The following is a 24,340-nucleotide window of genomic DNA, read 5'->3' as shown; positions in this document are numbered from 1 at the left end:
GATAAGCCTTTATTTGGATAAACGTTGCCTGGTCCTGCTGGCTACAGAGTGCAGTTTAAACCCCCACACTTCATTTCTAAAACAGAAACAAGTAAGAAACAAGGAAAAGATAAACCATCAAACTCTGGCCCTCCGCCCTCCACCTTCCTTAGCAGCTGAACCTGCGTTTCCTGGCAGAGGGAATATTCATTGGCCCTTGTCCCGAGAACCAACAGGGCATGGTCATGAAACCATCTCAGGAGGTGCCCAGAGAGAGATGGTGAAAAGTGGGCTGTGGACAGACGGGCCTGGGGCTCAGACAGGCATACATCCAGTACCCAGAAAACAAAGCTTAAAAGTAGACACACACAGGAAAAGAAGTTCTCCAGAGCCTGAGCTTGGGAAGCTGAGAGTCAGCAATGCGCAGCATTCCAGCCAGGTCTTTGGCTTTCAGAGAAAGGAAAGAACATAAGTCTGGCCCACCATCCCTACCACAGCCTCTCAGCCATTCCCTCCAGTCTCCAGGGGAAATGGAGCAGACGACCAACAAATACTGAGTTAAAGCTATGTGAAGGATCTGGCCCAAGGACACCTTAGACTATACCCCAGCAATGCGTAAGGCATGCAGGTGACATGGTACAGGCTACGGGGGTCTTGAGAGGGTAGGGGTCCCGTGTTTGGGGAGGAAAGGCAGAGCAAATATGCAAGCACTGCCACCCTGAGTTCTTGAGCCTAGTTTGCACAAAGCCAGGCTTCTGTTCAGAAGGTTTGGACGGAGCTAAACGGCAGGCTTCTCTAGAGAGAAAACAGAAAGGAACAATGAAGGCAGGAGGGGGTTGGGGTAGAGTGAGAAGAAAAGAAACTCTCTTAGTGTACAGGGGTCAGAGAACAAGCCCCCTGGGGCTCCAGTCCTGATGAAGGCAGCTGGAGAGCCTCTTGCTCTTTCTACTGGGACTTCAATTCTTGTCCAGTTCTGCAGAGTCCAGTGAGACAACAGTCCATTTTCCCATCCTTAAAATGTTATAAACGTCACACCATTGTGCCAGCCCACTAAACCCCGACACAAGACGTCAAATTGCCTTCCTCAGAGAAGTCCTACCAAATCATCTGGGTCCAAGGAGTTCTGGTGTATGGTACATCCCTGAGTTGCTGCTCCAGGCTGTGGACCAATCTGTCTCCAGAAATAACAAGTGTACCCAGGCTGCCTAGGTGACTGACTAATGAAACTCAGAGGACAAAGGGTCCCACACCTGCTGCCTCCCGGCAGCACACAGCTACTCTGTCATGCTCTCAACCTGCCTCTACTCTAGCACCTCGTGGTGGCACATGGACTAGACAGAGGCAGGCCTGCTGTGCTGGGCAGTCCCCCCTGGAGAACTCACACTTTACACACACCTTGCATGTGCATGCCAGAGCCCAGAGGTTATAAAGGTAGGGAGAAGTTAGGTCAGAGGGTGCAACTAAGAAATGGCCTGAAAGCAAATAACCAATGAGATCAGTAACTCCCGCAACCCTGGTCATTAAAAAATCAATGGAGGAGGGGGCTCTGGGTACACGGAAGGAAAGGGAACGCTTTCCACCTCTCCCAGGGCCACCTAGCATGTGGCACAGGATTAGGAAGAGGTTGGGACAGGGCAGGGACCACAGGCAGAGAACGTGGACAGGCCTGGAGAAAGTCTAACCACGGGCAGGAGGGAATGAGGGGAGGGACACAAGTTTCCACAGCACGGGGCATCTGCAGTCGTCGATCCGGTGAGCTCTTTCCCTGGGGGCCCTCATGGGGCAGTGACTTCCATGCCGAAGCTGGCGAGCAGGCAGAGATGGTCTGAAGAGTAGAAGGGGTTGGGTAAGCCATTGGCAGCCCAGAGAATCTCTTCAGAGAGAAGGGAGAGACGGCCCAGGAGCTTGAGAGTTCCATCTCTATCCAACCTGTGATCTGGGCACAAAGCAGAAGGCAATAGGTACAACAGTCACCAGCCATGCTGCATACTAGACATGGACCTCACAGCTTGCACTTTAAATCACATTACACACACACACACACACACACACACACACACACACACACACACCTGACATTCTGACTAGAAGGCTTCCCTGTGATAACATCAGTGAATGAAGACAGGTACAGGGACAAATGGAGCACAGGCTCTGGGTCCAATATTACAAAGTTTTTGATTTTTCAAGACACAGAAATATAGACCTTATATAAAATATGATTCTAAATATAGGCAATTAATTCAAACATTACAAAAGTAACAAGCACACTAAGCATAGGGCTGGCACACTGCTCTCCATAACTAATGGCAAGAAGAAATTGATATGGAATTCCCTTCTGTATGCTGTGAATATGTCTTATTATAATTGGCTAATAAAGAAGCTGATTTGACTAATAGCCAGGCAGAGTAGAGCCAAGTGGGAAATCCAAACAAAGACACAGTGAGAAAGGAGGAGGAGTCTGAGAGACACAGCAGCAGCAGCTGGAGAAGCAAGGTGTGAGGTAACAAGCCAAGAACCTTGTGGTAAAATATAGACTAATAGAAATGGATTGATTTAAGTTATAAGAACTAGTTAATAATAAGCTGAGCTAATAGGCCAAACAGTTCGTAATTAATGTTAAGCCTCAGAGTGGTTAACTTGGGAACTGGCGGGCAGGAAAGAAACCTCCAGTTACAAGAAACAGAGTCTGGCCCTACCAAGTCCCTCCCTAATTTCTGCCCCTAGACAAGTCTAATTCCTTCTAGTAATTATCTCTGTGATGGGAATAGGTATACTGTTCCCCGACCCTGACACTGTAAGTAGGTAGTCTGCAGAAAGAATGCGCACAAAACTGATGGAATGACTGCTCCTGTGATGCTCAGGTCCTGTAACCCAAGCCAGGCCCCAGAGACACCTACCATCAGCTACAGCCAGACACCCCCTAGGGTGGCTTCTAGAAACCTCTGATTCACCAGACTTACCAGCTCTATTCTCATTTTCACAGGATTCGGCTGAGAAGAAAATGTAGTCCACTGTCATCCCAAGACCTAAGGGCATCGTTGTGACCTCTGGGCGGCCATGCTGGGGCAGGAAATGGGTGTACACTGAGGTCAGGTGGAGGCAGTGCTGGATGGTGCCTATAGTCCTACAGGGACAGAAGGTAAGATGTCAGCTAACAAAAGCATTACGTTTTCCCTCAGGTCACTTCCTCTGTGGCTTTTATCTTTTTAATTTTTTATTTATATTTATTATTATTATTATTATTAGTAGTAGTAGTAGTAGTAGTAGTAGTAGTAGTAGTAGTAGTAGTAGTATTTTGAGATAGGGTTTCTCTGTGTTGCTTTGGAGCCTGTTCTGGAACTAGCTCTTGTAGACCAGGCTGGCCTCAAACTCACAGAGATCCACCTGCCTCTGCGTCTCAAGTGCTGGGATTAAAGGTGTGTGCCACCACCTCCTGGCTATGAATATTTTGTAAAGAATAATGCCTAATGTTGATCTCAAATGTTGCTGATGCCAGGCTATGTGTGGCAGTGTAGAGTCCCTGTAAGGAGTGTTGAGAGGCTGTGTAACGTTGTCAAGATAAAGTTTAAGTTTCAGTGGAGCCAGCAGGTGTGGTGGTTTGAATGAGAATAGGCTCATGTTTGAATACTTGGTCCCCTGTTACTGGAACTGTTGAGAAGGACTAGGAGGTATATAGCTTTGGTGGAGAAAATGTGTCGCTGGGGGTTTCAAAAGCTGGCATCAGGCCCAGTCCTCTCTCTCTCCTCTTGCCCCATCCTCTCGCTCTGTCTACTTCCTGTGGATCAGAATGTAAGCTCTCAGCTACTCCTCTAGCACCATGCCCTCCTGCCTGCCTCTATGCTCCCTGCCATGACGGTCATGAACTAATGCTCTGAAACTGTAAGCAAACCCCCAGTTAAATGCTTTCTTTCTTTTATTATCTGCCTTGGTCATGGTATTTCATCACAGCAATAGAACAGTAACTAAGACACTAGAATACTGGAGACGCCATAACCATGGTATATCCACCAAGGAAAGCTGGAGGTATGGAGCAGAGCTAGTCTGGAGAGAAACCATGTATGCTACTGACAGCACAGCTGGAGAGGCGGGACTACCCAAGTCTTTAGGAATCTGGATGATTCTGTCATGAGCCCCAGACTGCTGACATGGAGCTCCAAGGTTTAGTGTTTTTCCCTGCTGGATCTTGATCTTTTGGAAAGGGAATGTTTACTCTGTGCCATCGTATTTTGAAGTGTGGGACTTCTTTTTGTTGTTTGGGTTTTGTTTTGTTTTGCTTTGCTTTTAATTTTTTTTTTTTTTTGAGACATGGTTTCGCTGTGTAGCCTTGGCTAGCCTAGAACTCACTATGTAGCCCAGCTGGACAGGCTTCAGATTCACAGAGATCAAGGGCTGGGGTTAAAGATGTGTGTCTCCACACGCAGCTTCCTGCCTACTTAGGGGCTTACAGTAACTTCAGGAGAGGCTCGTCACTTACACTTTTAAATAGCATTGGATCTGCTAAGACTATGGTGACTTTTGAAGTTAGGCTGAATGCATTTTATATTATGAGACTGCCAGGAACTTATGAGACGTGGGAGGAAAGACATGGCTTAAAAGTGATGTGGTTAGCTGTCCAGGTGACAGGAGGTAGAGCTGTGATGGTGAAAATTGTCAACTTGACCAGATCTTAGAATCAACTCTGGGCATGCCTGTGAGGAGTTACCTAGATTAGGTTGAGACAGGAAGCCCACCTTAACTGTGGGCGACACCAGTCCACAGGCAGATATCGTGGACTCAACAGAGAAGCCGGCAAAGCCTGGTGTTCAGTTCCTGATCCTGACTGCAGCTGCACATGATGAGTCATGGCTTTGAGCCTGGATAATAAGCTTTTCCTCCCTTATGCTGTGTTTGTCAGGGTCTGTTATCACAGCAAGGAAAGCTAATACATTACTCAGTCTCAGCAAATTCCTGCCCATACTAATAAGTGGCTAGAGATCTCAGCTAAAATTGACCTCGAAACAGAAATGAAAGCTGAGACCCCCTTATACTCCTTATCCCCATTCTCCATTCACCTGGTAAAGAATACCAGTGTACTCATGTGAGTCAGCACGTCTGCCGGGAGGCTTTCTCCCTCAAGGAAAGACTCCACGGGCTTTTTACCTGGCTTTTGCATATATGCATGCCCTCTATAAGCTTACTAGAGAAAAGATGGGGGCTTGACAAAAAGTCGTCCCCAGTTGTTTCAGCATAGCCAGTGAGAATCTCTCTCCTGCCTGGACTGAAACTGAGAAGAACTGGAAAGTTTACCTGGAGAGGACAGGTTCAAGTTCTGATATCTCTTCCTCAAAGATACTCTCGGCCCAACCAGCAGGTCGATCTGTAGAGAGCCAGAGAGGAAAAGGTTTTGTTATCCATGGGCAGTGCAGCGGGGTCAGAACCTTTTACTTGCAGATCCCTCTCAGACTGTACTGCTCCAGAACGTCAGAGAGGGAAAAGGAAAAAAGAAAAGAAAAAAACAGCGATGAAAGGAGGAAAATGAATCAAGGATAAAAACCTGCATTTTTAAAAATACGTCATTCGGCCACATGGTACAAAGTGAAGAAGAAAACAGTCAAGAGCTCCTCCTACTCAACCCTTACCGTTCATTTTTCTTGTACAGGCGTAACCAATGCTATCAAATTTCTTTGACAAAATTAGCACACAAAAAGTAGACTTCCTTATATATAAATGACAAGCATAATGATAAAGAAACCAGATGACAGGCTCCAAAACCACAGAGAAACCTTGTCTCGAAAAAACCAAAAAAAAAAAAAAAGAAACCAGATGAGCGGTACCTTTCACAATAGTCTCAAAAAATAAGTAAAAATAAAATACCTTTGGATAACTCTAACCGAGCAAGTGAAAGACACTGAGGAAAGAAATTGAAGAAGACACCAAGAGATGAAAAAAATCTCCCATTCTCACAGATTGGTAGGATTAATATTGTGAAAATGGCCATCTTATCAAAAACAATTTACCAATTCAATGCAATCCCATCAAAATTCCAACACAATTCACAGAATTTGAAAAAATAATCTTCAGTTTCACATGGAGACAGACAGACAGACAGACAGACAGACACACACACACACACACACACAAAACCAGGACAGCTAAAACAATCCCGAGTATAAAAGAACTGCTGGAGGTCTCACCACCTCAGATTTCAAGTTGTATCACAGAGCTATGGTAAGAAAAACAGCATGGTATTAGAATAAAAACAGACATGTTGATCAATGTAATAACATAAACACTCAGACATAATTATGTACACCTATAGACATATGATTTTTTTAATAAAGAAACCAAAATACACACTGGAGAAAAGAGCAATTTCAACAAATGGTGCTGGTCAAATTGGATAGCTGTGTGTATTTGAATGCAAATAGATCTGCACCTATCATCCTATACTAACTCAACTCCAAATGGGTTAAAAACCTCAAAAACAAAACAAAAAACACAAACAAAAACCAGATACCCTGAATCTGACAGGAGACAGACTAGGGAATAGGCTTGAACTGACTGGCATAGGAAAAGGCTTTCTGAACAGGACACTGACCACTAAGTGGTCACTAAGACCAACAATTAATTAAGGGGACCCTCAGGAAGCTAAAAAGCTTCTGAACAACAAAGGACACCATTATTCAAGAAAAGTGACAGCCTACAGAATGGGAAAAAATTTACCAATTTTATGTGTGTAATGTGTGAGGGGGGTGGGAGGGAGGAAATGAGAGAGAGTTAGTATCTAGAAATAAAGAACTAAAAAAATGAACATCAAGAGAAAACTAACTCAATTTTTAAATGGGGTTTAGAACTAAATAGAGTTCTAAAAGAAGAAATGCAAATGCCTAAGAAACACTTTTAAAATGTTCACCATCTTTTAGCCATCAGGAAAATCCAAATTAAACCTGTCTTTGAGATTTCATCTTATCCCAGTCAGAATGGCCAAGATCAATAAAACAAATGACAGCTCATGCTGGGGAGGATGTGGGAAAAGGGGACACTTACTACCTGCTGGTGGAAGTGCAAACTGGTGCAGCCCCATGGAAACCAGCGTCTATTCAAAGGACTCTACATCTTACTACAGAGATACTTACTTATCCATGTTCATTGCTGCTCTATTTATAAAAGTCAGAAATTAGAAACAGCCCAGATGTCCATCAACTCATGAATGGATAATAGAAATACGGTACATTTACACAGTAGAATATTATTCAGCTGTTATGAAATTTTCAAGTAAATGGATGGCCCTAGAAACAGTGGTCTTGAGTGATACCAGAGCATCGCACAGCCCTCATCAGAAAAGCTTCTTCTTGCAGAGACCCATCACAGAACAAGACTTTGGAGCACTCAGTCCTAAATGGGATGTCTCTATCAAACCCCTCCTCTCAAGGCTATGAGATCTATAGGGAGGAGGACGCAGAAAGATCTTAAGAGCCAGAGGTGATGGATGGCTTCAAAGAAACAGCATTTCCAGACCCAACAGAACTGATGTGTGTGAACTCAACAGAGGCTGTGCCGGCAATCACAAGCCCTGCACAGGTTCGGACCACACAATTCCCAGCACTGAGAAAGGGAATGGACACAGAGTGCCACGCCTAACCCGGAAACCATTTGCATTTGAAACATGCTGGAAAGGGGAAAATCAATTTCTTCAATGGTGTCACTGGGTGTATCAACCACGCTCCAGGGCAGGCCCATGACCAGGAGTAGCTGGCCAACACAAACTCCATGTTTGTTTGTTTGTTTTGTGCACTTCTTGTTTCATTTTGATAGTCTTTGTCTTACTGATCTTCCTTCCTTCCTTTCTTTCTTTCTTTGTTCTGATTTTTGCTTATTTTTCTTGAGAGAGAGAGTACATGGAGTTGGTGGGTCAGGAGATAAGGAGTTGGATCCACAAGGAGTTGGAGTTGGGGGAGGGGAAAGAATATAATTATATTATTTTGTATGAAAGGAAAATAGAAAAGTCCAGAAACTCACAAATCTATGGCCCTTCAATTTTTGACACGGGGAAGATGAATGGAAACTGACCACGAGTATGTATGGAATTCTCTGGGTGGGGATGAAAATACTCCGCAACTAAAACTCAAGAACTTAGCTTGTATGTAAAAATTTATTTAAAATTAAATAATAAAAAGAATTTAGCTCAGGGACAGAGTGTTTGCTTAGCAAATGCAGAGCCCTGGGTTTAGTCCCCAATATGAGTGTCATGGGACAAGAACAAAGTGTTCTAAAATTATATTGTGGTCATGGCTGTTCCAACTCTGAAACATACTAAGAGCCAGTGAACTTTAGATAAGTGGGCTCTGTAATACATAAATTTTACCTAAATAGAATTGTTTTAATTAAAAGGATAAATGACTATTATAAACAACTTTGTCCCAAAAAAAATTGGTAGTTCAGATGGAAGGAAATCCCACTTTATGTATCTGATACATTTTTCTATCATTTATTTTGTTGTTGTTCCTCCTACAAATAGAATCTTGCTTTCATTATATCTTTTAACAAAGAACATTAAATGTGACCATTACTGATTTCTACATATTAATTTATAACTAGTTACTTTCCAGGATTAACTTACTTTTAATGCTACTGGCCTTAGTTGTTTCTCTTGACCAATCTAAACACTTCCATTTTCTTTTGCTTCTATTTTCTACTTCTTTTCTGCTAGTAGGTGTTCCTGCCTTGTCCCTCACTCTAACAGGAATGCACTGAAGCTTCTTTCTCTAAGCAAGATGCTATCTGGGGAGCTGCAGTATCTTTGGTTTTGGTTTTTGTTCTTTATGGTGCCGGAAGTTGAACACTTTTCTTCTATTTGAACAAAGCATCTTGGTTGCAGGCTGTAAACTGTGAATTAAAACTTTCTACTTTTATTGGTTTCCTGACCACTCCACCTACTGAGTGACATCATGGTCACCACCGAGATATCACTTGGACCTTCAACATTCTCATGCTAGATCCTCACTTTGAGTTGCACACTCCATCACTGCAATACACCAGACAAACACAGTAACCAGCAGCTCTTTCTTCGTGTATTTGTTTATCTTTATTTTTTTGGTGGAGCTGGGGACTGATCCCGGAGTCTTGTACATGGGAAAAAAGCACTCTGCTACTGAGCCTCAATCCTTTCTTCTCAGCAATATTGGTTTGTTTGCTTTGCTTTGTTGAGACATGGTTTCTCTATATTAGCCCTGACTGTCCTAGAATTTGGTATGTAGACCAGGCTGGCCTCAAACTCACAAAGATCCCCTGCATCTGCCTCCAAGTTTAATCCTCCTTGGGATTAAAGGCATGTGCCACCACACCTGGCTTCTTCTCAGCAAAACTGTAAGGAATGTTTCCCGAACTAATTGGTTCTTCCCATGCATGCAGTACTGCGTACAAACAGCACTGCTCTGGTAGTTACACAGAACTCACGGCCTCACATGAGGAGTAGTTATCTCTACACAGCTGCAACATCTCCCCAGGTCCTATTCCTTGATGGAAGCCAACCACACAAGTACTTGGAGGAAGGATCCTCAGTTATAGCAAGCTGGTGGGGCAATCAAGATTCAGAACTTCTATAATGTACTAAATTTGATACATGGCTTGTTCCTATTAAAAACTGTTAAGTGGGGGCAGAAGAGATGGCTCAGCAGGTTAGAGCATTTGGTGCTCTTGCACTGTTTTGATTCCCAGAACCCACATGATGTTTCATAACCATATGTAACTCCAGATACAGGGGATCTGACAACTCCTCTGGCCTCTGGGCACCAGGCATGCCTATGGTGCACAGACATTCATGCAAGCAAAACATTCATACACATAAAATAATCTCTAAATATTTTTAAATCTGAAGTGCTAGAGAGATGTGTCAGTGAGTAAGAGTAACACAACATAAGCCTGAGGGCATGAGTTTGCAGCTCTATCACCCACAAAAAAAAGTCACCCACACTTTTAAAAACCTTTAAGTGTGAGCTGCGGTGGCTCATACCTGTAATATTAACACTCAGAAGGCTGAGAAAGGAGTTGTGTAAGTTGCTACATAGTAGTACCCAATGTAAACACACAAGTGTCCATGAGAAAGGAAACACGGGGAACCTCTTTAGTGTCTACAACAGTGTGATTATTTGTGAACCTTATAAAGTCATAAATTGAAATCCTAATTCTCCAGAAAACAATGATATGAAGGATGGCAGCTTTAGGCCACAAATGTGGAGTCCTCATTCTAATGCTAAAGCCCTTTTGAAAAATCATCTATACATAGATGAAAAATAGAGATATGGAGTTACCCTAAACAACACTACTACTAGACACAAAGGGCTAACAAAAAACACAGAACCTAAATGGACTACCTCTTTTGGAGTAGTTAGCCAGTGGGGTCCCACAGACACCCAATGATTACAGGCTATTGCTGGTGCTCTTGGCTACCCTTCAGAAGGTGATGGTGGGACCCTATCACTGAAGTATTACCACATACTGAGTCACAGGACGAGGAGAAATCAAACTGGTGCTGACCTAGAGGCTTCTTCCTACTGGCTAGCTGTCAGTGTGCTGGAAGGTGCTATGTACACTGTTGGAAAGAGACATCGTTCTTACCTAGCTGAGCGCTCCTATGTGAGCTGCAGGGACCGGCCTGGCAGGACACACCTACTAATGCAATACTGACCCAACGTTATGGGAGGAGTGAACTGCTTTTCTGCAGTTAAGGCCCACTTCAAAGACTGAACCACTACTGGGGCTGAGAACCTGTGGCCAGATAGGCCCTAGGGGAGAACCTGTTATTGTTACTCTGCCAAACCAGTGCTTCTCACCCTTCCTAATGCTGTGACCCTGTAAATACAGTTCATCTTGTGGTGACCCCAAACATAAAATTTTTTCATTGCTATTTCATAGCTGTAATTTTGCTACTGTTATGAATTGTAATGTAAATATCTGTTATTTCCAATGGTCTTGGGTAACTCCTGTAAAAAGGTTCATTTGACCCCAAGTGGGTCACAACCCACAGTTGAGAATCATTGTGATAAACAGTCATTAATGGAATTTGTGTCCTTATAAATGTCTTGGGTATCATTTGCCCAAGACAGATTCCCCATCCATTAACATGGTGGAAAATGGGGAGGGGGTTCACTACACTTGGAAACATTAGCAAGAGAAGGCTTTAATTTAAATATCCTACTTAAGAATCATTATGAGGGGACTGGAGAGATGACTCAGAGTTAAAAGCACTGGCCTGAGTTCATTTCCTAGCAACTACATGGTGGCTTACAACCATCTACAATAGGATTTGATGCCCTCTTCTGGCACGCAGGCAGGCATACATGCAGACAGAGCACTCGTACATATAGCAAACAATTTTTTTAAATTTAATTTAAAAGGAAAAGTAATCACTATAGGCCAGACAGTGGTGGCACATACCTTTAATCCCAGCACCTGGGAGGCAAAGGCAAGAGTTGGAGGCCAGCCTGGTCTACAGAGCGAGTTTCCAGTACAGCCAGAGCTGCACAGAGAAACCTTGTCTCAAAAAAACAAAAAAGAATCATTATGGAGTCTGGAGAGATGGCTCAGCAGTCAGGAGAACTTGTTGGTCTTGCAAAGGACCCAGGTTCAAAGGTCCCATATGGCAGCTAACAACCATCTGTATGTAACTCTCCTTCCAGAGGACCCAACACCCTCTTCTGGCCTCTAGGGGCACTGAATGCAATTGGTGTACAGATATACAGGCAGGCAAAACACTCATACACATAAAAAAAAAGTCTTATAAAAAGAATCATTCTTTCCTAAGGGAAGTTGGGAAGGTAAGAATCAGTGTTTCATATCACTGTGGGTGATGTAAATGCTATGTTGGTCCTGGGAATCAGACCATCGCTAGCTAGCACTGCATCTTCCTCTGCACTAGAAGGTCACCATTAAAGTTAGGGTCACAGACAAGTTGGCATGTTTTGATATGTAACTCTGGTATTAAGCTAGAAACTGTATCTGTTCACATATTTAAACAGGTCCTCTAGAAAGCCGTTTGCACTTAGCAAATGTCTTCATTTCTCGTTTACAGTGATACAAGCTTTTCAACAACAGCCTGCTCAGCTCTGGATTGGGGGCACTGAGCCAATGAGGGGGTGACAAAGTATGTGGTAAGCATGTGAACTTACCCAGATCCAGCCTCAAATGTGTAAACACTACCAATATTTTGCACTGTTATTCAGTCATTCCCATTATAAAATTTTTTTGATACAAGATCTTGTTATGTCGCTTAGGCTGAACAGCCTTGCTCTCCTCTTCCTGGCCTCCTCCACACCACCATGCCTGGCAGAACAGTTTATTTTCTGCTTATAAAGTGATTATCAGCGTGAAAGTTAAATGTCTTGGTCTGATTTGTTTGCTATTATGTTTCAGTGCTATCTTATGTTTCATTCGAGTACACGTACATTTTTAAAATAATCTATTTTTTATGGTTTTTCAAGATAGGGTTTCTCTGCGTAACAGCCCTGCCTGTCCTGGAACTCACTTTGTAGACCAGGTTGGCCTCAAACTCATAGAAATTCACCTGTCTCTGCCTCCTGAGTACTAGGATTAAAGGTGTGTGCCACCACCACCTGGCAAAATAATCTATTCTTAATAAAATGTTACCCATGTGAGATTATTATTGTATACTTTGGGATTTTGTAATCTTAAAATTCTGAGCTGAGCTGCTGGCCCTAAATGAGGTATCTACATCATCTCCGCCAAGGCCGCATGCCGAGGAAATGCTCTGCTTCTGAGCACACTTCAGCTTTCTACTTCCATTCTGAGCGCTGCAGCTTAGTTTTCGTCTTCTCCATGTCTTGCTGTGTGTCTTGCTGTGTGCCAGAACTGACTTTTCAGGGCAACTGTTTTGTTTTTTGTACTATTTTATAAAAATATAATCACTTTTTCTGTTTGAGAACTTCATACACGCATATAATGTGTGTGTGTGTGTGTGTGTGTGATCAGGCCCTCCCAGATTCCCCTCTCTTCCAATGCCCCCTGTATCCCCATCACTATTCCCTCCCAGTTTTGTGTGTTCTTTTTTTGTTTTGTTTTCAAACCCACTGAGTCCACTTAGTGCTGCCGCTATGTGCATGAGTATAGGGCCATCTACTGGATCATGGGCAGTCTCACAGGGGTCACATCCCTAAAGAAAACAAACTCTCTCCCAGAAGCCATCAACTGCCAATAGCTCCTCCGGTAGGGATTGTTTCATCTTTTTATTCATGAAGAAATAATCATAATTTCCATATGCTTTATCTTTCTATATAAATCTTTCCATAAGGTTATCTTTGAAGAAGTATTTTATTTATCTTTTTTTTTCTACAGCATCTTCTACTTGCTTTGGTTTTCTATTATTCCTTTCTTCATATATTTTACTATAGATTCCATAGGCCAGCTTTGAGTTAGCTGTTACTCTATACCAGCCATTGATATACAGTTTATATAAAGGAAACACTGAACACATGGTCTAAGTAATAAGAATTTTCCTTTAACACAGGATTGTGTGTGGAATCTTTTCATCTCCACTTCTCTGGAGCCAGAGGGCTACACAGCTCTGGAAGAACCACCATCGCCCCCTCAGACACTCAGCAGACCGCTTACTGAAGGGCGGCCTGCTTCCCGGCATAGTCGTCCTCACGCTGCCTTTCAGACTTTTCTATCAAGCTGTATGCATTCTACTCTTGATGAAAAAGCAAGGGAGTTTGGGTTTGTCCCTCAAAAGGTGTGCCTCACCTCAGGGAAATACAGTGTAGTTCTGAGACCTATACAGCCCCACACATAAGACTCCATATTGCCTCTGGACCCATTTCCCTTGTAGTCATTATAAATTCACTGTGATTCACAGCTTCAGATTGCCTCGTTTTATAAAAGATGGAGTTTGCACTTGGTTTTTTTTTATATTCCATCTTCCTTATTACTTTGAAGTGGTTTCAGAGACAAGAAAGTGAGGCTATCAAAAATACTGTGACATCCAATTGGAAGGTTTTTTTTGTATCAGGTCCACTGTTACCTCTCAATTTTCAAGGCCGTATGATATATGCATATATATCTCCTTATAAATGCTAAACACATGCTACATAACAGCAGCTAAGCCTAAAAAAGTAACTGGCTTACTCGGTGTCAGCTGGCGAGAACCCAGGGCTCTAGGTTTATGGTCCAGTGCTCTTATCAATGCATTCACTCAGTTCACCTTCCTTCTTCCAAACTCATCAGAAGCAGATCAAGAATTAGATTTAGAAGAGAAGAGGAATGGGCTGGAAAGATGGCTCAGCAGTTAGAAGCTCTTGCTGCTCTTTTTTTTTTTTTTTTGGTTTTTTGAGACAGGGTTTCTCTGCGGCTTTGGAGCCTGTCCTGGAACTAGCTCTGTAGACCAGGCTGGTCTCAAACTCACAGAGATCCACCTGCCTCTGCCTCCCAAGTGCTGGGATTCAAGGCGTGCGCCACCATCGCCCGGTCACTTGCTGCTCTTGAAGAGGATGCAGGTTCAGTTCCCAGCACCCACATTAGAAAGCTCACAAACACCTGTAATTCCAGATCCCGGGGGATCTGATGCCCTAGTCTGTCCTCTGCAGGCATCTGTATGCACATGGTACACATATGCACATACACACAAAATAAACAAAGCTTTTAAAGGAGATAGAAGACTAGAAAACAGGCGCTGACAAATGTCAGGGGTGAAGAAAGGGGAGAGCCAAGAAAACAGGCTTAGTGGCTGTTACCTGGCTTAGTGTCTGTCACTCCTTCCATGAGAACCAGTCCTACTGGCCGCTGACAAGCGATGTTGCAGAAGCGGAATCGTAGTAGGAAGTCTCGGCCGTACTTACGTCTCTCTATAAACCAGGAAATGCCATATGGTAAAAGAAAGGCAAAGAGTCACATGCTAAGGCCTCCTAAGTACCAGGAACCTTCTAGCATGACAACGCAGGAAATCTGACTCTGAGGACAGGGAGAGTTTCCAACTTGTTCATCTCATTTAGCGGCATATGGAGGGCAGTGAGAAAAGCAGGGAAGCTTGCTAAAAGACTTCAGGAGGTTACACTTTCTCTTGATAGTGAGAGCAAGTTTTCACCCCACATGAGCATGAAGACACAACAAATCAAGAATGTGATATACAAGCCAGGCATGGTGGTACACACCTTTAATTCCAGCAATGGGGAGGCAGTAGCAGGTGGATCCCTGAGTTGGAGGCCAGCCTGGTCTACATAGTGGGTTCCAGGACATCAAGAACTACACAGAGAAACCATCTCACCCCCACCCCCACGCCCCAAAAAAACAGTATGGATATGTGAGGGCTGAAGAGAGGGCTTGATCGTTAAAAACACAAGTTACTCTTGCAGAAGACCCAAGTTTGGTTCCCGGCACCCACGTGACAGTTTACAACCATCTGTTAACTCTAGTGCCAAGGGGTCTGAGGCCTTCCTCTAGCCTCTGCAGGCACCAGGCACAGACGTGGTGGATATAGAAACATAGCAATAAAACACTTAAACAAAAGCATATGTGTTTCCCAGCACTCGGGAGGCAGAGGCAGGCGGATCTCTGTGAGTTCAAGACCAGCCTGGTCTACAGAGCTAGTTCCAGGACAGGCTCCAAAGCCACAGATAAACCCTGTCTCGAAAAACCAAAAAAAAAAAAAAAAAAAGCATATGTGTTTACCTGATTTCTTGGGATGACAGGAGGTGACATACTGACAGCAATCAGTGATGCCCAGGGAGCTGGGCCACAGTGGGGCCTGCAGCTTCCTCTGGTAAAGCTGATGAGAGAAGTCTTCCTGTCCAGAAACCTACAAGAAAGAGCAAGGTGGGGGTGAGGACACTAAAACAGAAAAAGGAAATGATTCATGTTTGGGGGCATTTGAACAAGTACAAACACACACAATCAGACAGTGTAAACGTGAAATGAGCAAGCCATGTAAATCTCAGGGGAAGGCAACAATAGAACTAGTTATAACATTACATTCTCACTAAAAACACGTCCATGTCCATGAGATAGGAAAGAATGGAAAGAGCAAAGAGTAAGTCCAGGAAAACAGAACTGTATGAGCATGTGGTCCTAAGGTTCACCTCATCTAAGATCTACGCAATCCTCCACCAGGGAGGATGCAGGTTTATTCTGTCATCCCCAACTCTACATCTTTTAGATCAAAGTCAACTCCTTGAGTCTATTGGGAAACCACAGGGTAAAACCAAATGGGAAATGCACCAAACACTTTACCGTATCTATGTCACCATCCTCAGTCAAAGTCATGAGCAGCCTGGGAATGGACAGAGCGTATAGGGGAAACATTCAGCAATATCAGTCATCTGCATATCCCCAATGTGGGCAGCAAAATTCCATTTATTTCATTTAACAACAAATATTTAAATGCCAACTATGTGCAAGGGACTGAGATAGACTTGTGACATAAGCCCTCTGCCATGAAAGGGCATAAACATTGTCTATAATCCAGAGTAAAAGAGACTTGGAACTGAATGGCTGTGACTTGAGACAAGTTACTCAATGTTCTTTAAGTTAATATCCTTTACTAGGAAATGGGACATTAATAGCATAATACAATAAAAATCTTACACTAATAATAACCACTACCAATTACTGACTGTTCCCTGTGAATAAAGCACTGGAAACTTCACATGTGCCATTCCATATAATCATAAAGCATCTACTATTGGTCCCATTATATTCTCAGTGTACAGATGAAGCAAAGAGGGCTTAAGAAAGTTCCCAAACTTGCCCAAGATGGCAGAGCAGGGATCTGGATTCAGGGCTGTCTGGTTTCAAAACAAGTGCTCTCACAGCCCATGTCTAACAGTGCCTGTTGTTTGGTAGGCACTCAACAAATTCTTCTGCCCCCGAGCTTCTTGAAGACAGCTCCTTTAGAGCAGGCTAATGCCCTGCTCTTGGCAACCAGGACATTGCCAGCACTTAAGTAACCTCATTAAAATAAAAGTCCAAGTACTCAATAATAGTTGGTCATTTTGTGTTCCTTCTCCACTGGGCTTTGCTGAAAATTAAGCAATAAACTGAACCAGAAGAGACCAAACAGGAATGAGGAGATTAAGTAATATACAATAAAGTAAGCATGAGCTGATAACACTGTGAGCTATTTATACTACCAATATTTGGCAGCTGTAAGAAATTAGATTCAGCCAGGCGGTGGTGGTGCACACCTTTAATTCCAGCACTTGGGAGATAGAGGAGGCGGATCTCTGTGAGTTCTATATCAGCCTGGTCTATAGAGTAAGTTCCAGGACAGGCTCCAAAGCTATAAAGAAAAACCCTGTCTTAAAAAGCAAACAACAACAACAAAAAAAAAATAGATTCAAATGCAAACTGATTGAAAGAAAAAAAGCCCATAACAAAAACAATACTGCACTGTGTTTATAAAAGAAATATGGTAGCCTTACATATCCCCTGTGATGGTGACCACAGAACAGTACCAAAGGCTAAACCACCTGGTTACCATTCTTGAGCCCTCCACTAACTGCATGACCTAAACAAAATGCCTTAGTTTGTGCACTTATTAAAATGGAAACAGTGATAGAAACAGTGAAAATTAGAGTTGATACATAAAAAGTGCTCAAAATAGTACTTGAGGCACAGCTAAGAGCTTAACAAATGTCAACTGTGATACTGCTTCTGAGAGCAAAAATACACAAAAAATGAGTGCTGCTAAACTTAGAAGAGTCATCACTCCCTCTACATGGACGGGAGGGGATTTGGGTCATAAAGAGGTAGTTTCTCTATTATGTTTTAATTCTTTTTTTGTTTTGTTTTGTGTTTTGTTTTTCAAGATAGGGTCTCTCTGTAGCTTTGGAACCTGTCCTGGAACTAGCTCTTGTAGACCAGACTGGCCTTGAACTCACAGAGATCCGCCTACCTCTGCCTCCAGAGTGCTGGGATTAAAGGTGTGCGCCACCACTGCCCAGCTTAATTCTTAAATAATTTATAAGAATCACTTGCAAATTAAAAATGATAAAAATGGGAGGATGTCCTGTTAGCCTCTAGGAGTAGACACAGCTACTCAACATCAGCAGCATAGTCCGCGGCCACAGAAGCAGCACTTGCTCTCTCCCTCTTCCATGTTCCCGCCCCACAGTGGCTGCCCCACTTCACCTTCCAGGCTGGCATCCCATTGTACTGGAGCTCTCCATCCCTGATGAAGTTGTAGAGGGGTGAATCAGGGACAGAATTCAGGTCCCCACACAAGATGATAGGGCAGTGGCTGCCATCTGACAACCTGGCCACCTTGTCCACTTCGGCCAGAAGGATGGCCATCTGGGCCAGCTTGACATCACCCCGACGTGGGTTGTACAGGACATGGGTATTTGCCACACACAGGGGAGCCACCGAGACTTGCCCCAGACCTTCTGGGACTAGCGGCTGCAGCAGCAACACTAAGCCTACATTGTCCCGATTGAGGAGCTCTAGCCCAGGCCGGAAGTACTCCACAGGGCTGGCACAGAGCAGACGGAACCTGGTGGGCTTGTAGCACACAGCACAGCCATCCGTTTTACACCCAGTCCTCCTCTTGTAAAAACAGGTGAAGCCTGTAAGGAAACACCACCACAGAGATGATCAGCCTAACCACAGCAACAGCACAAACAGTCTGCGCCTAAGGCACTGATCCTGGAGCCCCATCTTGCCACCTCTGGGTTCTACACACAGCAGGAAGAACAGGGGCTTGTCATCAGAGGCAAAACTGCCTGCAAATGGGAGTCCTGGGGCCCGGTGGGTTATCAGCAATGTGGCTTCCCCAGTCCCTGGTGCCCTGAATCTAGAGTCAAACAAATAGGAGTCCTGGCTCCACAACTTAATTAGATTTGTAGTTTGGGAATTCTGAGCAAGTAACACCAATTTTTGGAACCTGTTTGTCATCTGTAAAATGGGATTAATAACATGCAGCCTCACTGGAGTTCATGGAGTTGGTTACTTCAAAGATTTAAAAAACTAGAGCTCTACTTTCTCACCCACACATGGAAAGAACTAGCCCACAGGCAAGGCTGCTGGTTTGCTAAGATACAAAGAGGAGGAGAGCTCTTCAGAGAGTCTGCAGGGCTGGAGGAGGAAGGGCTGGCACACACGCTGGGGAGCTGCAGTACCCATCATCCGCAGAGAGGGCTCCAGCTGTTCCCAGTAATGGTCTTCCTGGACTTCCTGAAGACACAGGATCTGGGAAATTGACAAGGAACCAATCACTTCCAAGGGCCAGAAGCAATGTAACTCCTACTCCCTAGGATAGTCACCACCATCAATAACAGGTATGCCAGGCTTCCCCATTCTGTGAATTCCCATATAAGGGGACTAGAAAGTGTACACTAGGGAATCTCCCTGGCATCTGCTTGAGTCCAGGGCAGGCAAATTCAAACCTATCTGTCATCCATAGAGCCAAAGATAATCTTGGCTTGTCTGGCACTACTGCCATCATCTGAATAGCTATGGAACTCATTCTCCCTGAGCATCAGAAAGCAGTCTGGGTTTTTTTCACCTATGCAAGATGGTGCATCTCCCTCTACACTCACATCCGGGTCCCAGTGCTGGAACTCCTGCATGAGGTTGGCAAAGCGGTAATTCCAGTTGAGGATATCTGGATGGCAATGCAGATAGAGCTCTGAGCTCTGCTGCATCAGGTCTTGGGCCAGGATGTTATATGACATCAGCGTGAACTGAAACTGAGGGCCATCCCCTGCCTCCAGACCCTGGGCATCTGGCTGCGTGGAGAAATCCTCCCATTCTCGCCACAGGATTTCTGCAAAGGGGTCAAGAGAAGAGTTCCAGAACACATGCAAGTTATCCAGAGGCCAAGCCACTACTACCCAGAGTCACAATGTCATGCCTGAGGTTCCTTTCTCCATCACCTCTGCCACCCATCCCTCTAAGGGCATTTTTCGGAGCTGATAGTAAGTTCCTCAGAGCTAGAGATAATCTTTGCCTGTCCATCACTGTCTCCCCTGGTTACCTAGCACTAGCATATGCTCAGGAATACTTAGGAATCTAACAAGCTCCCACCTATAATATGACCATGAGCCTCTGGGGAATAATGTCTTTTGTGATTAATAGTCTCCTGAGGTTAAAGAAATCTCTAGAGTAATTTTTTATTCCTGAGGGCTTTCTGTCTCTGTACCTAGGTTCTGGTTACACTATGAGGCACCTCAACAGATTTAAACCCTATTTAGGCCACAGAATTTTCTTCACATCTTCACAGACTCCCAATAAATGTAACAAAAATGAAGGCAGTCACTCTCACTGAGGCAGAGTGGAGGTCTGCGAGCTCTCTCCCCTTGCCTCCACAACACCCTGTCACACCTGCAAAGCAACAAAGTAGACTAGCACAGCTAAGGCCAGGCCTCAGTTCTCTACTGCCTAACTGCAAACCATCAGACAGATTCCACTGCCTCTCTGCACTGTGACATTTTCATATGTAGTCCCGTGAGGACAGGTGCGATGACCTTTTAAGACACCCCCAACTCCCCACCCCCGATATCTGACCCTGCAAGAGTCTCAGAAAAACTAAGAGTAGCAGCAGAACTCCCCACTACAGGACCTGCCACCATGGCTCGCTATGCTGGCTGCCAGGCTCACCATGATACGGTATTTCCATTGGGGGAGGCTGAAGCTGCTCCATGCCTTCAAAGGGCCACATGGACGTCTCTTCCTGGGGCATAGGCTCTGGTGCTATGCTCCAGGCCACCATTGCAGGGTCCTCTTCCCAGTGCTCTGCAGCCATTGCGCCCATTGGGAGGACAGCACAGTCTGCATACTGGGGCCCTGTCTGCACAGGAACAGCTGCCCACAGAGGGCCCTCAACCTCAGCCAGTGGCTCCTCCTCTAGCACCTCAGTGAAAGGCTGGTCCAGGCTCTCTGCTGCCCGAAGGTCACTCAGCTGCCTGCTGGACCACTTGTCCTCCGAGGTGGCATCCTGTTCTCCAGAATTATCCATCAGGAGTGCCAGACTGCTCTCAGCTAGTCCCTTATCTGCAAGAGGACCCTCACTGGCAGTTGAGAGTGCCTGGTTCCACCCTTCTTCTCGCCACTGCTGCAGCAGGCCCTCACACTCCTCTTGGTCAGGCCCCCGAGGGGCCATGGCAAAGTTACCCTCTACCTGGGGGGACGAGCTCTTCGCCAGAAGGGCATTTCTTCGACATGTAAAGAAAGCATCTAGAAAGGAAGCCAAAATATCAGGTTATAAGATAGCATTACTCATGCCACAGTATTCCCCAGCTAGACTAGAAGCCCCATATTGTACTGCACAGCCTTCCCTACTTACTACCTGGAGCATCGTCTTAGCAGTGCTTTCTGTGTGCCAGATACTGTTTTAATTGCTTTACAAGTATTAACCAATTTGCATGGTTTAGATCCGGTACCTTTCAATGCAATAATGAAAGCACAGCCAATCCCAGGGGATCACCTACATCACAGATAGGCACATAGAACTCATCTCTTTTCCTAGAGGTAAACACACTGTTTAGTTTTTAATTTATTTTATGTGTATGGGTGTTCTCTCTAAATGCATGTCCGTGTATCATGTGAGTGCCTGGTACCTACAGGGTCAGATGAGGGTGTGGGATCCCCTGGGCCTGAAGTTACAGACTGTTGTAAGCCACCACATAGGGGCTGGGAATCAATCAAACCTGGGTTCCCTAGAAAAGTAGCCAGTGCTCTTAACCACTGAGCCATTCTTCATGAATAAAAGTAAACACTACTTTTAAGATCAATTCTCGGGGCCTGAAAACCATATTACATTAGAACTAGCACTCGATGAAACAATCACCGAATCACAGCTTTGTAACAAAGTTAACAAAGCTGACCCTAAACAGTGCTCCTTCAGAAGGGCTTACTCTGGACCTTAAGATGAGAGCCAGAGTTGTTCAAACCAGGCCACTCCCAAGAGTTTTCAAGCTCTACAGACTCCCCAGTCTAAGAAAGTATTCCAGTAATAATAATAATAAAGTGGACACCCTTAAAAATCAACTTACTTTTTTAACAAAATCCCTGGGCCTCTTCCCAGAGCTCTTCATTCCACCCGGGACATTTTCACAAACCTCATTATCTGTTTTCCCACTCCCTAACACATCAGAGACTGTAAATTAGAAGGCAGCAGCAACCGACAGTTACAAGACAGCTGTCATCTCTGCCACAGCAACCACGAATGACAGCCAACAGGCAATAAAGCAGGCAGGGGACTCTAAAATTGGAGCTTCAAGTAAGGTCGTGATGACAGCAAGTAACTCTCCCCCAACCCCCCAATACGTACGTGCTCACACGCCAGAGCACTTATTCACATCTCAGAACAAATGACATGCACACACTGGGGGCCCACAACTATTAGACACCCACTTTACTGGCAGTTTTATAGAGGGATGAAAAACCTCAAATTGGTGACATTCAAACGTCCATGGGAAATATATGAATTTATGTCACTCTGAATAAGAGGTTATTCTGGGCCAGCAAGATGGCTCAGCAAGTAAAGGCACTTGCCAAAAAGGGTGAAGGAACCAAATCCACAAAGCTGTCCTCTGACTTCCACAAACGCCACCACTACACACATACATTTTGTGCGCACACAAACACACAGAATAATAAATAAATCTTTTTAAAATTAAGTCAGTGGCCAGGCACACATCTTAATCCCAGCACTTGGGAGGCAGAGGAAAGCAGATCTCTGTGAGTTTGAGGCCAGCCTGGTCTACAATTTGAGTTCCAAGGACAGCCAGGGCTGTTACACAGAGAAATCCTGTCTCGAAAATACCAAAACAGAAAACAAAAAAATTAAATCAGCATTTTTCAACTAAGTGAGAGGGGCAGATTTTGCCCTTAGGGAACAGCAATGTCCAGAACCACTATGAGGCCGCAACTGGGACACCAAGCATCCTACAACACAATAAATGGTCTACTCTAAACTGTCAAGAATGCTCTTCAAGCCACGGGCTAGTTGCTGGGATTCAGTTAGGAACTTGCTAAATATCTGTCCCTTGAAACACATGCCACAGAGGAGCTTTGGTTGACGAGCATAAAGCCCCTCGCTTTCCAATTTAGCAGACAATATTGGTGTGATTGTTTTTCAAGGGGAGAACTTTCTTAAACAAATCTTTTTTTAAAATATTAAATACACAAAATTAATTATACCTGCCACTTGAGAGTGGGTGGATGGAAGGCTCCTCTGAGATCCCTAGAATTCTACTGAGTAGGAAACGTGTGGACTGATATTAAGACTACCATTGTGGACATTAGATAGCCACGTAATTAAAGAAATATGCTGAGTTCTCTGTAAACAGTGACTTCTGTAGGAATTCCCATTCCTGAGAAGCATGGACACCCAAAGCCTTCCTGAATTCTCTGGAAACCCATGACCTCCAGCAAGAGTTACAGTGAGCCCCCTGCTCTGTTGAAGCTAGCAGTCTAGTGGAGACAGTGTTTTAAAAATTTTAATATTTGTTATAAAAAATATAGTATCCATCGCCAACAGAGTGCAGTTCCACAGAGAAAAGACACAGAATGCAGTTGGGCCTCTTATTTCTAAGAAAACCCTTCTTGATACTGCCCCCTAAGCTACAGGAGAAAAGTCTGGGAGTTCTGAGGGACCTCAAAGAAACACTGGGATTGCATGAAAGCCTGTGGATCTCAAAAGCAGGGAGAAGGCAGACTGTGAAGAAGTAACCACCACCCCCTCCCCAAGGCATCCAACCTATTACAACTCTTTCTAAACACTTGCTCCAAAGCCGAGGTTCAAAAGCCTCTGCCTTCTGAGCATAAGCAGTTTTCTCCACCAGAATTGAACTGGAGAGGGCAGCAGATGACAGGCCGCAGTGAGAAGCCTAAGTGAAATGAGCCCACCCACCTAAGGGCACACCCCTCTCGGATTCTACCCGCCGAGAAGTCCGGTCCTCGCCTGTCCGGGGTTGCCACCGCTCCCGACCCCTAGGAGTGTCTCAGCCAGCCCCACGACCACCGCCACAGCCAAGGAGGGCGCCCCCTTCCCCAGCCCTGGGTCCACGTTAACCGTGGCCCGACGTCATCAGACCACAGCGTGAGGAGAGGCTGCCCTCGAGAGTCAGCCCGAGCCTCGTGGGGCCAGGAAGGCCCGAGGCCCAGGGTCAAGGGCCACCTCACAACTTGCCACCAGCCGAGGACTACGGTTGTGAGGCCCGGCGCTCCACCCCAGGGTCCGCGGACCCCTACAGGGCGCAGCCCAGCTCCCGCCCATCAGGACGCGAAGCCGGTACCTGAGAGGGAGCGGAAGAGGCGCGCGGCCGGCAGCAGCAGGTAACATAGGCATGACGCGATCATGGCCGGCCGCCTGCCCGCGCCGCCGCCCCTCCACACTGCCGCACACCCGTCTCCCTCTGTACGATTCGGCCCCGTG

General features: G+C 44.9%; 1 protein-coding gene across 1 annotated transcript; it reads right to left on the bottom strand.

Annotated features, from left to right (window-relative positions):
• On the bottom strand, window positions 1–24,340 carry Angel1 (angel homolog 1). Its single transcript, XM_041658801.1, has 10 exons — window positions 24,201–24,340; window positions 20,560–21,135; window positions 19,500–19,726; window positions 19,080–19,149; window positions 18,094–18,527; window positions 15,637–15,763; window positions 14,703–14,813; window positions 5,266–5,335; window positions 2,940–3,103; window positions 1–1,915 (listed from the first exon to the last, which is right to left on the bottom strand). The coding sequence occupies exons 1-10, from the start codon at window positions 24,262–24,264 to the stop codon at window positions 1,755–1,757; spliced, it is 2,004 nt and encodes a 667-aa protein (XP_041514735.1). The 5' UTR covers window positions 24,265–24,340; the 3' UTR covers window positions 1–1,754.

This window comes from Microtus oregoni, unplaced genomic scaffold (genome assembly GCF_018167655.1).
Source record: "Microtus oregoni isolate MIOR12 unplaced genomic scaffold, Mior012 000009F_ref0000495, whole genome shotgun sequence".
NCBI lineage: Eukaryota > Metazoa > Chordata > Mammalia > Rodentia > Cricetidae > Microtus > Microtus oregoni.
The sequence above is the reverse complement of the archived record's forward strand: the minus strand, read 5'-3'. Positions and strand labels throughout refer to the sequence as shown.